Source organism: Alosa alosa, chromosome 14 (assembly GCF_017589495.1).
Source record: "Alosa alosa isolate M-15738 ecotype Scorff River chromosome 14, AALO_Geno_1.1, whole genome shotgun sequence".
Lineage (NCBI taxonomy): Eukaryota > Metazoa > Chordata > Actinopteri > Clupeiformes > Clupeidae > Alosa > Alosa alosa.
The window spans coordinates 10196381-10209241 of NC_063202.1; the positions used below are offsets into that span (position 1 = coordinate 10196381).

Consider the following 12861-nt stretch of genomic DNA (forward strand, 5'->3'; position numbering starts at 1 on the left):
AAGCACAACTCAAACGGAATTACACACGAATTACAGAATTATTAAGCGCCAACACTTGTACGTGTTGTGCCTAATCGAAGTACTGGATGCTGGCATTATACAGTATATTATTAATTATTCGTACAAATAATGGCCATTTAATAATTGTACTTAAAAAAAAAAACTTTATTAGGCAAAACCAACTACAGGATGGAACCATCAAAGACACTGCTACTGTGACAGAGAAATTGGCAGAGAACTTGGACCTGAACCCAGCCTTGTGTCAGCAGGGCCGTTCAGTGGTGTATGCATGTCTGAATATCAGCAATTCTCCAGTGTCTGCAATGATACGGACATGTGAACTACAGTATTTCCCCCACTAAATCCACACAATTAAAGGTTAATTATTTTATTTCCACAACAGCAACAGACACAAATGTATGAGTCCTTGTTCAAACATCATCTCATGTCAGTCATGAATAGGGGGCGTTTCATAATGAAATGGAAACCATCTTCCATGCATAACTTCTCCATTTTAAATGGAGCCAGCCTTACATTTAATAGTTGGGTGGCTGCCACAAAGAAATGTAGATGGCATAGCCATGTAAAAGCAAGCATTCTGTTTGACGCTAGAATGTCTGTGAAGGAACTGATGTGTGACCCAGTGCTTAAAATGGACACCACCTTCACTGAAGGCTGTAGGTTTGCTTCCTGTCTGCGATGTGGAGGGTGACCAGGAGAGCGCGAGGGTCTTTCCTGTTCTTACGAACGGTGATCCTCCCAGGCAGATCCTCACCTGCATGGAGAGAAGAGAAGGTCACACACAGGTACAAATGACTGGCCAGGGACACAGCCTGGAGTGAGGTAAGTACAAATCCAGGTAATTTCAAATGTGCATCTCAGAGACATGAAACAGGAAGTCTGAAGCAGATCACCACCTAGTATAAAAAAGACAAGATGCAATGAACATGCCACATAGCTTTTACTTTTGGCTTTGGCCTCGAGCTGAAAAAGTGGGCTGAACACGCTGTTCCAAATAGGACACTGGTTCTGGCTCAGTTCTGTCCGAGCTGTTGGTGCTGCTAGGTCTTGGGAGGCAAGGTACATATGCAGATCAGTTCCAGATGGCAAAGGAAGCTCACGCGAGCCCTGCTCAATTGCAGGAGACATGTTCAAAAGGGCTGGGGGACAATGACAATAATTACAGCAGATAATCACTTTGATTAACTTCACGTTTCACTGCCGGGGATAAATTAATGTTTACCCAATTGGCAAACAAGCCCCCATGCCTGCCCCGTGCAGAGTCTCTCTCTCTCTCTCTCTCCCTCCCTCTCTGTCTGTCTGTCGCACTCCTTTTTTCTCCCCCATGTTCCCCTTCCCTTGCTAGAGGTGGGGGGGATTGCTGAGTGCAGCGTTTTCTCTGCTGTGACATGAACAGTCAGACACAGCTGTCACTGAGCAGCACAGCAATCTACCGTTTTCCCCTGAATCAGCCGGGGGGTGATGATGGTGGTGGTGGTGAATGGCATAGAAGACAAATTCAAAACCAAACAAAGAGGACCAAAAATAAAAACCAAGCCACTCAGAGCAGGACTGACGATGCCACGAATACTTCTGATACAGGAAGATGTCGATAGCTGCTTCTGAGTTATTCCTCTCAGATCAGCACCATGTATTTTGCACTCTGCATCCCTCCTCTTGATTAATCCGTCACCAAACCCCCTCAGAGGCCCAGAGCAGTGAGGCGATGGTGGTGCTGGAGGGAGGAGGGGGTTCATCTCAGGCAACTAAGTTGAGCACAAACTTAAAATTAGATTCTCCAAGCTCACACAGCATTTAATTTGGCACCAGAGAGCAAAGGGGAACTTCTGAGCCTTACAGAGGGTCACGCATGAATAACGGTGACTATTCACAACACATTCTGTGGACAACACTGGACTCCAAACGAGGAGGTGGGACGACTGAAAACCTGGACCCCGTGCTGAAGCAGTGGAGTGGACTTTCCTCAGGGTCCCCCCCTGTGCAGATGAGTGGTGAGCAAGCATGGAAGAAAGAGAACATTTAGCAAAAACAATACCACTTGCCGGATCTTTTAATTAAAATCAGCCATGCAGAGTAATGTTGGCAGAGGACTATCCATTTCTTCCATCAGCCATAGACGGACACGTTGAGTCATCACTCAAAGACTGTACGAGTCAGACAGTTAGGCATCCATTAAACCCAATCAAACATAACCGTGTGTGTGTGTGTGTGTGTGTGTGTGTGTGTGAAGTGAGTTAGGCAACTGAAGTTAAGTTGCAGAGTAACAAAAGAAATATAAAACAGTGCGGTCACCCTCTGTTAACAGGGCTCGACATGCAAGCACAATGTGATGCCAACTCGCTGCATTTTCTGCTCCAGAGCCAGACAAAAGTGTAATTGTTTGACCTTAAAATGCCTGTGACACATCCCCAACGGATAGAGTCGCTTTCTGTTGCGGAAAGTTTGAAAACAGTAGAGAGAAATAAACATGTATCCATATCCAGCATGTCAGAAGCCTGATGCCTTGAGACCTGGAACATGGAGGTAGCAGAATGACTTAGTGGCGACAATGGATGGATAAAATGAAACAGAGACAGTAACCATTCCATAAGTGGATTCAGTGCTTAAGAAAGCCATTGTGCCTGGTGAGTGAGGTGGGGAAGCCCACAATGAGAGGAAGTTAACCATGTGGGGAAGTGAAGAAAAGAAATGCAGCCCGTCTCAGAGAGCCTTCAAACAGCACTAGGACTATTCTATTTCCATTACAAATCACCAGTGCTCAGATACAGCACCTATAACAACTAATGGGGCTGTCTGACGCCTCAAAAATATAATACACTTCAGTGCAGATAATATCTTGGAATGATATGTATGATAATGTGTTATACAAACAGTAGTCAAGAGTAAATGCAATCATTCTGGAAAACTTCCGGAAATGTCAAGGAATTTTTAACAAATGTAAGCTATTTAAATTATATTGGCAAACGGTTCTTTATTTTGACATCACTGTATATTAATGCAGCCATGGCCGGGATGAGATGGCCATGACCATTCAAGGCACACGACTGTCACCGTGGCAGGAGTTCAGTTAAGCACTGGATTTGAGTGAAAGTGAACGAACTAAAGGGGAAGCCAGAGGCCTTAGCGCGCTCTCTCTCTCTCTCTCTCTCTGCTCCGAGCTTTCCGCAGCGGTGAGGGGGATCAGCATTCAGCTCCAGCAGCCCTCTGCGGCACAACGCAGACGCCGAGTCGTATATTCACCAGTCCTGTCTGGGAGCCATAAAACAGGCTGCTGGAATCACCAAGCCGGCCTGCTAACTTCCCAGTGGTGCCTCGCCCCACCTCCCCTCTTGCCATCCCTCCCTCCTCTCTCCAGAGACGGCCGGGCTCGGACACTTCAAGGACCCCTAGAGCCTCACGACAGGTCCTATCGCTCCTGGGAGTTACGGCACAGCGAGAAGATTGGGTTTGTCGCTCATGGTCCAATAAAAAAAAACTCAGCGCTCCTGTGAATTATGCAGAACCTGCTCTTAGCCCACATCATTGGTCACACGGGACATTAAGACTGCCTTCTGTGGTACGCTAAGCATCATGGGAAGGCAAGCACAATATGTGACCTCACAGCCATGTGCACACACAAAGACACACACCCAAGTAGGTGACTCTCCGAAACAACTGATTTCCGAGCAAGAAAATAATCATCTACGCTTCTTAATAGGACAGAAGCAAAACAAAGCAAAGCAAGACAAATGATGTGCTGTCTAATTTATGGGTCTGCCAGAATGAGGCGGATCTAGAGGAGGTGAGGTACCAGAATGCTGCGTGCCGATCTTTTCATAGCTCACCTCTCCTGGCTGCGACTCAAGGAAATTAATTACCAACTCTCGCAAACATATTCAATTAGAGCGCGTTCTGTTCCCAATACATCACCCAGCTGAGCTGACCATCATAAACCAGAAGGATTTCAGACTTGTTATAGTTGATGCAATAAATCTTTTTACAGCACTGTTTCTAAATCTCCTTTCTAAATGGCAACAGAGGTTCCTTGTCAAGTATTTCCAGAACAAGAGAGATAGTATGTTTTATAGAGTGGGATTCATCAGGTTCATGACACAATGTCCATGCCCATCTGACAAGAGATGAATGTGGTCAAACCCCTACACACACAGTTTCACTGTGAATAATCTTTCTTTGTGTGTGGTTACAGGTAAAATCACAGGCGATCAGCGATGGTGATGAGGTGGCTGAAAAAGTGAGTTCTGGCACTGCCTTTGGGCTGACTTTGAGAACTCCACTCCCCACAGAGCGTGCTCACACACAAGAGGGACCAGGCCGGCGAACGTGTGTGTGACCTCGTGCCGTAAAAAAAGTAGTCTTCCAGGAGCGTGGCAGGGTGCCAGCCAGCGAGCCAGCCCAGCGCTGTTAAAGGAAAGGAGGGGAAGAAAAAAAGAGAGAGAGAGAGAGTAGAGAGAGAGAGAAAGAGAGAGAGAGAGAGCGAGAGAGAGAGTGCAAAAGAGAGGGAGCTCATTTCTGTTTTAACACCCAGAGAGGGGAGGTCTGGGACGAGCGGGCCACTGGACTGGAGAGAATGAGAGCCACAAACGAGTCGATAAATCTCCTGCTCCCCTCTCCTCTCCACTCCCTCTCTCTCTCTAGTCTCTCATCGCTCCCTTTAAACCTCAAATTTGGAAGGGAAAAAAGCACCCCAGTCTGTCCAATGAGAGTGAAGGGGTGAGTCGTGACCACAGACACCTGCATCTGCACGGAAGGGGGTTGATGCAGGATCACCGCTTTCAGTGACTCACAGAAGACCTGGTGAAGACAGGTGAGGTCCTCCACAAAGCCCCCACACTTGGCCTTAGAGGTGAATCTGTCTTCATTACTGGCAATGGGCTTCAACTGGCATGGACTCCGGCACTCAGACCCTGACCACTCGCTGTGTCCGGAGCATCCTGGTAAACAAACCCACCGGAGGGTGGAGCCGTTTGGGAATCAGCCCCAGCACTCTCATCATGAGAGTGGCGTAGTAGAGGACGCGGAAACCTGCAAGGCCAAGGCCAAGTCCAGTCATGCTGAACTCAGAATGGGAGCAGAGGAGGGAGAGATGGACACAGAGAGGGATGTCCGATAGGTTGGGCTGCAACGAGAGAAAAAAAAAGCACTACCGCTTCTGTCAGAACCACTTGCCAACTCCACAGTGATATAGGTATGGGGATACTAGTTATAGCCTAAAGCAAGTGGCATCCTCCTCCGTGCACATTTGCGCGTGTTGAAGACCTGCGTCATTGATGCACGATCCCAATTGTTGGGAAGCACATGAAACTCCCGGCATGCGCGTTGATGACGCAGTTCTCGCCACATGGCGCGTGCGAGGGACAGAGACGGGAGCACGTCACGGCCTTCAGCCTTCTCCCTGTTCTGACGTTTCCCTCACTCCTCCTCCTCCTCTCCTCCACCTCTCCTACAGTGCAGCTCCACCTCTCCTCCACCTCTCCCTACACCTCTCCTCCACCTCTCCTCCAGTGCAGCTCCACCTCTCCTCCACCTCTCCTCCAGTCCAGCTCCACCTCTCCTCCACCTCTCCTCCAGTACAGCTCCACCTCTCCTACAGTGCAGCTCCACCTCTCCTCCTCCACCTCTCCTACAGTGCAGCTCCACCTCTCCTCCACCTCTCCTACAGTGCAGCTCCACCTCTCCTCCACCTCTCCTACAGTGCAGCTCCACCTCTCCTACAGTACAGCTCCTCTCCTCCTCCACCTCTCCTCCAGTGCAGCTCCACCTCTCCTCCACCTCTCCTACAGTACAGCTCCACCTCTCCTCCACCTCTCCTCCAGTGCAGCTCCACCTCTCCTACAGTGCAGCTCCACCTCTCCTCCAGTGCAGCTCCACCTCTCCTACAGTGCAGCTCCACCTCTCCTCCACCTCTCCTCCAGTGCAGCTCCACCTCTCCTACAGTGCAGCTCCACCTCTCCTACAGTACAGCTCCTCTCCTCCACCTCTCCTACAGTACAGCTCCACCTCTCCTCCACCTCTCCTCCAGTACAGCTCCACCTCTCCTACAGTGCAGCTCCACCTCTCCTACAGTGCAGCTCCACCTCTCCTCCTCAAGTACAGCTCCTCTCCTCCTCCAGTACAGCTCCTCTCCTCCTCCAGTACAGCTCCTCTCCTCCTCCTCTCCTCCACCTCTCCTCCAGTACAGCTCCTCTCCTCCTCGTCTCCTCCACCTCTCCTCCAGTACAGCTCAACTGCTAGTGCACACAGTTCATTGCCACTGCTCCTACCACTGCAGCATGAAGCCACTGTTTCCGGTGACCACACCGTGCATGTGTGTGCCTGGAGCACAGGGCTGGGGTAGATGTGGCGGTTAAATGGAACTCATAATTACGACATGGGGAGTTGTATACATTAACTCATGCGCCTTTAGAAAAACTCCCCTTCTAGAGTAGCAAAATATCGTGGGGTGAGGCGTTCTACCATGATAACATGTGATCCTACATCACACAGATTTGACATTACAAAGAAAGATCATTTCTTGTATAAAATTGTATTTAATACATACTGCCCAGCCCTAATATACATCCACTCTGAGAAGAGAGCACCGTTTCCCTCCGTATGAGCTGAAAGATAAGGACGGAAGTACGTGGCCATTTACGCCTGCACCATCTCTCACTGCTCTGGCGGGGCCGCCAAAAAAAAAAAAAAAAAGGTGTTTTCAGAAAACAGCAGCGAGCATAACTGTGGGACTCTCCCTCTTTTTATCTGACAGCTTTCATCAGCGGCGCCGCGACAGCCGTTAGTGGAGGCTCAAAAGAACGGCGCCCTTATCATCAGAGGGCTCTGGCCAGGGGTGCCCGGTACAGACACGCGCGGACAGCAGCACTCGGGCCAGGGCCATTTATAACGCCGGACAGTCTTATGGACTGTGGAGAGGTGCTGAGGAGAGGCCTCATCCATCGCGCCATCAGCTGACATCTCTCAGATTTCCATTAGGATAAGACACGCATCATCCGCCGGGGAACGCTGCAGACATGCACCAGCCTCCTCATATTTTATACTGGGGCTTGTGCTGCTGGTAGCAATGCTCAACGATACTGGCTGACCTCTGCATTGCTGTCTGCATACTGTCTGCATTTGGAGGTTTACTTTCAAAGCTGTATTTGTACACTCTTGCAGTTCAAAGCAAAATAATAAATAATTATAAAAAAAATTAAGTCATAGAGCATTCGTCACATATCCACATTGCCGTCAGCAATCATGTCGTCCTGTTGTTGTCGTCCACTGACAAGAGGAGAGCAAGGCTCTGAATGGCCAGTTGATGCGATGGTGTCAGGTTGATCTATTACTTTTCACATAAAGTGATATAAATCACAAAAGTGACCAGACACACACACACACACACACACACACACACACACACACACACACACACACACAAAAAAAGAAAGAAAAAAAACTGATGAAGTTTTAAAGGGAGTCTATGAAAGAGCACGATCGGAGGCCTTCTCCAGCACGGCCTGTCTGTTTATCGCTGACAGATAACAGGCGTCATCCTCCATGACTCCTCTGTCAGCCCTGAGACAGATAAGACGCACCTCCGACTGACGTCCATAGATCTCAATGTAAAACAAACAGCAGGTGACAGGCTTGCGCAGCCACACAGCTGCGGCTTCTTGCTTGCGTTTCACATCTAATTGGGTTCAGAAACAGCTGGCCAGTCTGTTCAGGAGAATCACCTACAGTGGGACCGCACAAATGAGCTGCACCAGAGCTGCGCTGGCTAGGGACAGGAGTGTGTGTGTGTGTGTGATTGGGGGTTGGGGGCATGGAGGGGGATGTAGGATTGATTACCAAAAGTCACATACCTGACTGAACTGGAATGGGGTTCTCGATCAGGAAGACCGTCTGTTTCCAATGAGTCTTGGGACACTGTGGTCCAGTGGAAAACATGACCTGGAATAAGAAAATTATCAATTTACTTCTAATTCAATGAACTGTACTATGTAATGTAATGTTGAATGCAGACGTTACACTCCTGACGAGGGCTGCTGTACAGTAGTTAAAGCCCCAGCTCTTACACTGCTGCATTACACCACGCATCATTTACAGACCATATAAAGAGCTTCTCTCAAAGGCATGTTGGGTAATGCACCAGAACCAAGGGCAAAAACAGCAGCACCACTGCACGTTAGAACACCTTTCCTACTCCTCATTCGTCTCCAAGGCTATGGAGCTCAACTGCTCTCAAAATAATAGTTTGTGTATGCTGAAACTGCAAGTAATATAATGGATCAAATTCGAGCAAAGCCCGAGGACTGTCCATACATCTTCTCAGCAGCAACCCAAACGTAGTGTGGCAAAGAAATGGAAAATGCAATTAAAGCGTTGGCCATTTCCTGGCGTTCCATTTGATCACTGGTGGAGAGTAAATGCTTATTTCAGCAGGAAGGGTGCAGGCGTGCTGCCGACTGCCTTCTGATTGCCTCAGGGACAAGGTACGCTAAAGCATGACTGTAATTGGCTGGCTGTTTAACAGCACCGCGGTAACGCTTACCTTGTTTCCACAGCTCCTGTCGAAGAAAATGTCAAAGTAGCCGACAACAGCCTGGAATGATATATGATGGGGAGGTTAAAACATGACATTACAAATAAACCTTGGGAATGTTTACTTTATCTGGGTAATAATTAGCAGCAGAATGGTCAAGAGACAGACGTACAGTGCACACAAATACAATAATGTATATTACAATGTACAGATTGTTGTAAACATTAACATTGAAACAAATAAAAAAAATCTAACATTACATACATTTGTGACTGAAATATGATCATCAATGTGTCATCACTACATGACATCTACATTTATAACGATAGACCATTTCAAAGAGTATCAATATGAACAATGCACTTAGTTAAACAGCAGCACTCGTTAGTCTGAATACAGACGTATGCATTTACCATATACAATTGACCACACCACTCCCTGCCCCTCTGTAAGTGTCCTGGGTATATGCAACTGAATAACCTAACATGCACATGTATGTATGTGTGTGTGTGTGTGTGTGTGTGTGTTGGGGAGGGGTGGGTGGCTGATTTTGGCTTCATCTAAAAGGGATTCAAATGACTTCTGATACTGTATTGCTACAAACGTGCCACAGCTTTTGCTGAGCCAGCGAAAAGATCCTGTGACAAAACTCATTTAACAGTGGCATTTTGGATATTTAAATCCTGCAGACTGCCTCCCTACCCTGTGCACACAAACCCTGCTGGCATATCTGTGCATGTGCAGCATGGAGACAGAAGGGAGATCAGAGAAATGCATGTCTGCAGTGGGCATTTGGAGTACATCTCAGGTGAAAACTGACATTACAGAGTGAAAATCATCAGATGGCCACCGCTATTCTCAGAGCCATGAGACACACACACACACTGAGACACACACACACACACACACACACACACACACACTGAGACACACACACACACACACACACACACACTGAGACACACACACACACTGAGACACACACACACACACACACACTGAGACACACTGAGACACACACACACACAGACACACACACGCACTGAGACACACACACTGAGACAAACACACACTGACACACACACAGCCTGTTTTTTCCCCCCAGTCCGGTGGCTGTGAAAGAGGAGCAACTCTATCAATCTCAGGAGCATACTTGTAGTGGCAATGATGCAGAACTAATAGCTTTTAATCCTGACGCAGCTGACAACACAAGGGCTGGCCCGCTCACACAAAGAGCACAATCAATGCGAAGGAAAGAGAGTGCGAGAGAAAAGAAAGAGAATGGGGGACAGAAAGAAAGGGAGAAAACATGGAAGAGAGAGAGAGAGAGAAGTACTAAGCAAAGAGTGCTTATAAAACAGTGGAGGGCGAGATGATCAGATATGGAGAGGAGATAAAAGATAAAACAAACAAAGCAGATAAGCACTGATAGAGAGTGCAGAGGAGAAAAGCCAAAAAGGGGGTATGCACAATTAAGTCTAGGTGCCGGATAGAACAAAACTCAATATAAAAAGCATAGTCTATTAGATGCTTCCGATTAGATTTAGTGGTTTAGTATAAGTATAAGTACCGGTATATATATATATATACTCTTTTGATCCCGTGAGGGAAATTTGGTCTCTGCATTTATCCCAATCTGTGAATTAGTGAAACATAGCACACAGTGAACACACAGTGAGATGAAGCACACACTAACCCGGCACAGTGAGCTGCCTGCTACAGCGGCGCTCGGGGAGCAGTGAGGGATTAGGTGCCTTGCTAAAGGGCACTTTAGCCGTGGATGTGGGCATGGGAGAGCAGTTCTCAACCACTTCCCCCGCCCACATTTTTCCTACTGGGTCGGGGATCGGACCGGCAACCCTTCGGTTACAAGCCCGAAGCCTTAAGGGTACTACTACATACTCGCCACTCCCGACCGGTAGCGCGACAATGCGACGTCAAAATTGCATCATTTTTTCTGTCTGACGCCTGAAATTTCAGCCTTGTGCAGGCAGGTCGTGCACAGGAGTTTTTTTTTCAGAAGCGTGACAAGCAGGATGAGCTTGAAGCCAAGATTAGGGAGCATGCGTGCCTCTATACAGACATCAACCACGTTCAGGCATTTCATATAGCCTAGCCCACACCATAAACATGATGTTTGAATAGTCAGTTTGAGAAGAGAGGGAAATTAACCTGGCTACGTTACCAGCGAGAGTTTGTGATTTTTAAATAGTTTGCTGGATAAGTTAATGAAGCTACCAGAGAGAGATGTAACACAGGGAATTAAGATGAAAGAACTAGGACCCAGGGATATGCCAATAATCCAGCAAAAGGTAACAAAGATATTTATTTTCAACCAAAGGATATCTGCTAAGACCTGAAAAAATATCTCTTTCCACCTTAGGAAATTACACAAACTCATCTCTCAGCACCAGCTAGCTAGCTAAAATTTCCCTCGGGATGAATAAAGTATCTATCTATCTATCTAGTTGCAAACACCTTGGAAACTAGATGGCAACGATGGTAGTTGTGAATAGCAGCAACCGAAGTCTGAAGTATCATCACAGAGGTAGTTTTTACTTTTTATTCAGGAGAATATTGCAACTAGTGTCGCAACCACCAAGCGCGAGTAATGGTTACGGCACTCCTGTGACGTCACATTGTCGCGCTACCGGTCGGGAGTGGCGAGTATGTAGGACGCTTTAACCAGTAGGCCACGGCTGTCCCCCATGCTTTTTTTTAAAATTGTATCTTTTTAATACGTAAAGGTGGTTTAACACCTTTCATGTGACACCTAGGGACACAAGTCCTTACTCAGACTTTGTTTGCTCAGTTTTTGATTTTGAAGCTACATACATACAGCACTGCAAGGAAAAAGCTAATGGAGCAAGTAAGAGCGATTATATGAGTAATATAATAAATATGACAAATACATGCAATTATATCTTCATTAGCATTCTATTGGCGCATAAATCTCAAATAGCCTTAATCAGTCTTTTCCAGTCATTTCAAACTACTTACTTTAACTGTATTTTCCATAAATACAACCAAACTCCATCCATGGATGCACAACATGCATGTGTAAACCTTACGTGGCAAAACGTTTGGTTCATTCAGGGAAACAAGATTGCACGGTTCCCTTTGTGCCCACTCAGGATGGCCATTCCCATCAGCCTTTATTGATACAGACAGTTAAGAGGGAGCCAAACCACAGAGGAGCGCGCGGGAGACAAACTGTGTCACCGGGATGTAATTATGGATTTTAATGAACAGTACAGGGTGTTTAGTGGGGCAGTAATTACGGAATTAGCCTTAATTGCTCGTCAGGCTCTCGCCAGGCAGGGCGGAGTCACCTAGCTGATATTCCGTGGCAGAGATCAACTTCCTGCCGTCGCCACTGACAGCATCTCATAAACATGATTGATTGGAAAACCACAGTCATGTCTCTGCTTTCATTGTGGCAAAGTTCTGATAATCAGGTCTGAACACAGAAACTGTTTTCAAAGTGTGGAGAGCACAATGACAACTTTGCACTCTAAATCTAAATCACACACACACACACACACACACACACACACACACACACACTCTGCCGCCCCCTTCTCTCTCACACACACGGAGCACAATCCCAAGGGTCACAGCAGAGATAATCTGTCTCATTCCAGCTATAGCACCCAGGAGACTTCAAAGGGAAAGATACAAAGCCGTGACTTAAACACTCACACCAGGTCGACACTCTTCCCTCCTCAGATACACAGACAACTATTAATGCTTCCATATAAGCTAGTAATAACTTAGTAATAAATTGTTTATTTTTTGTAACAATTAATTAAGTTCAACACAGCATCTATAATGGTGCTTTCCGGTTGTCTTGTAAATCCCCGCCTAAGTTGGACAGTGTAAATTACCCAGCTTACTTGAGGGTACCCCGAGGTGGACGTACGACCTTACAACAAACATGGCTGCGCCCATAGTTGTATTTCTTTTGCATATGTACTGTGTTGGTCATGTTAATGTTGATGTAATGCTCTTACACACTAGATTACATTGCTGCTTCAATCCGGTCACCAATTCATGCATTGCACGGTCTTGCTGTGCCTGCAATACAATGTAACAATTTGTTTTCCAGCTGTTTAGCTAGAGGCTACATATAGCACAAAAAAATAACAATGACTAGCCTCCTGCTAATGCCCCTCGTGGCTCGAGAGAAAGGCGTTCCTAAAGTGTACGATGATTTACGAGACAACTGGAAAGCAGCATAAGCTGCTGAAAATAAATGGCAGCCTGTAATTTATTTTTCCAACGTATATAAAAAAAGATTTTCATTTTAAAAATATGAG

At 46.7% G+C, this 12861-nt stretch overlaps 1 protein-coding gene across 1 annotated transcript in view; it reads right to left on the minus strand.

Moving 5' to 3' along the window:
- Positions 1-372: 372 nt before the first annotated feature.
- prmt3 (protein arginine methyltransferase 3) overlaps positions 373-12861 on the minus strand; it is a 48675-nt gene continuing 36186 nt past the window's right edge. Inside the window, exons 14-16 of the mRNA XM_048263488.1 lie at positions 8552-8602; positions 7863-7950; positions 373-775 (exon numbers count right to left, since the gene is read on the minus strand). Of these exons, the coding sequence (XP_048119445.1) occupies positions 666-775; positions 7863-7950; positions 8552-8602 (249 nt within the window). The 3' untranslated portion in view covers positions 373-665. The remainder of the gene's footprint in view (positions 776-7862; positions 7951-8551; positions 8603-12861) is intronic.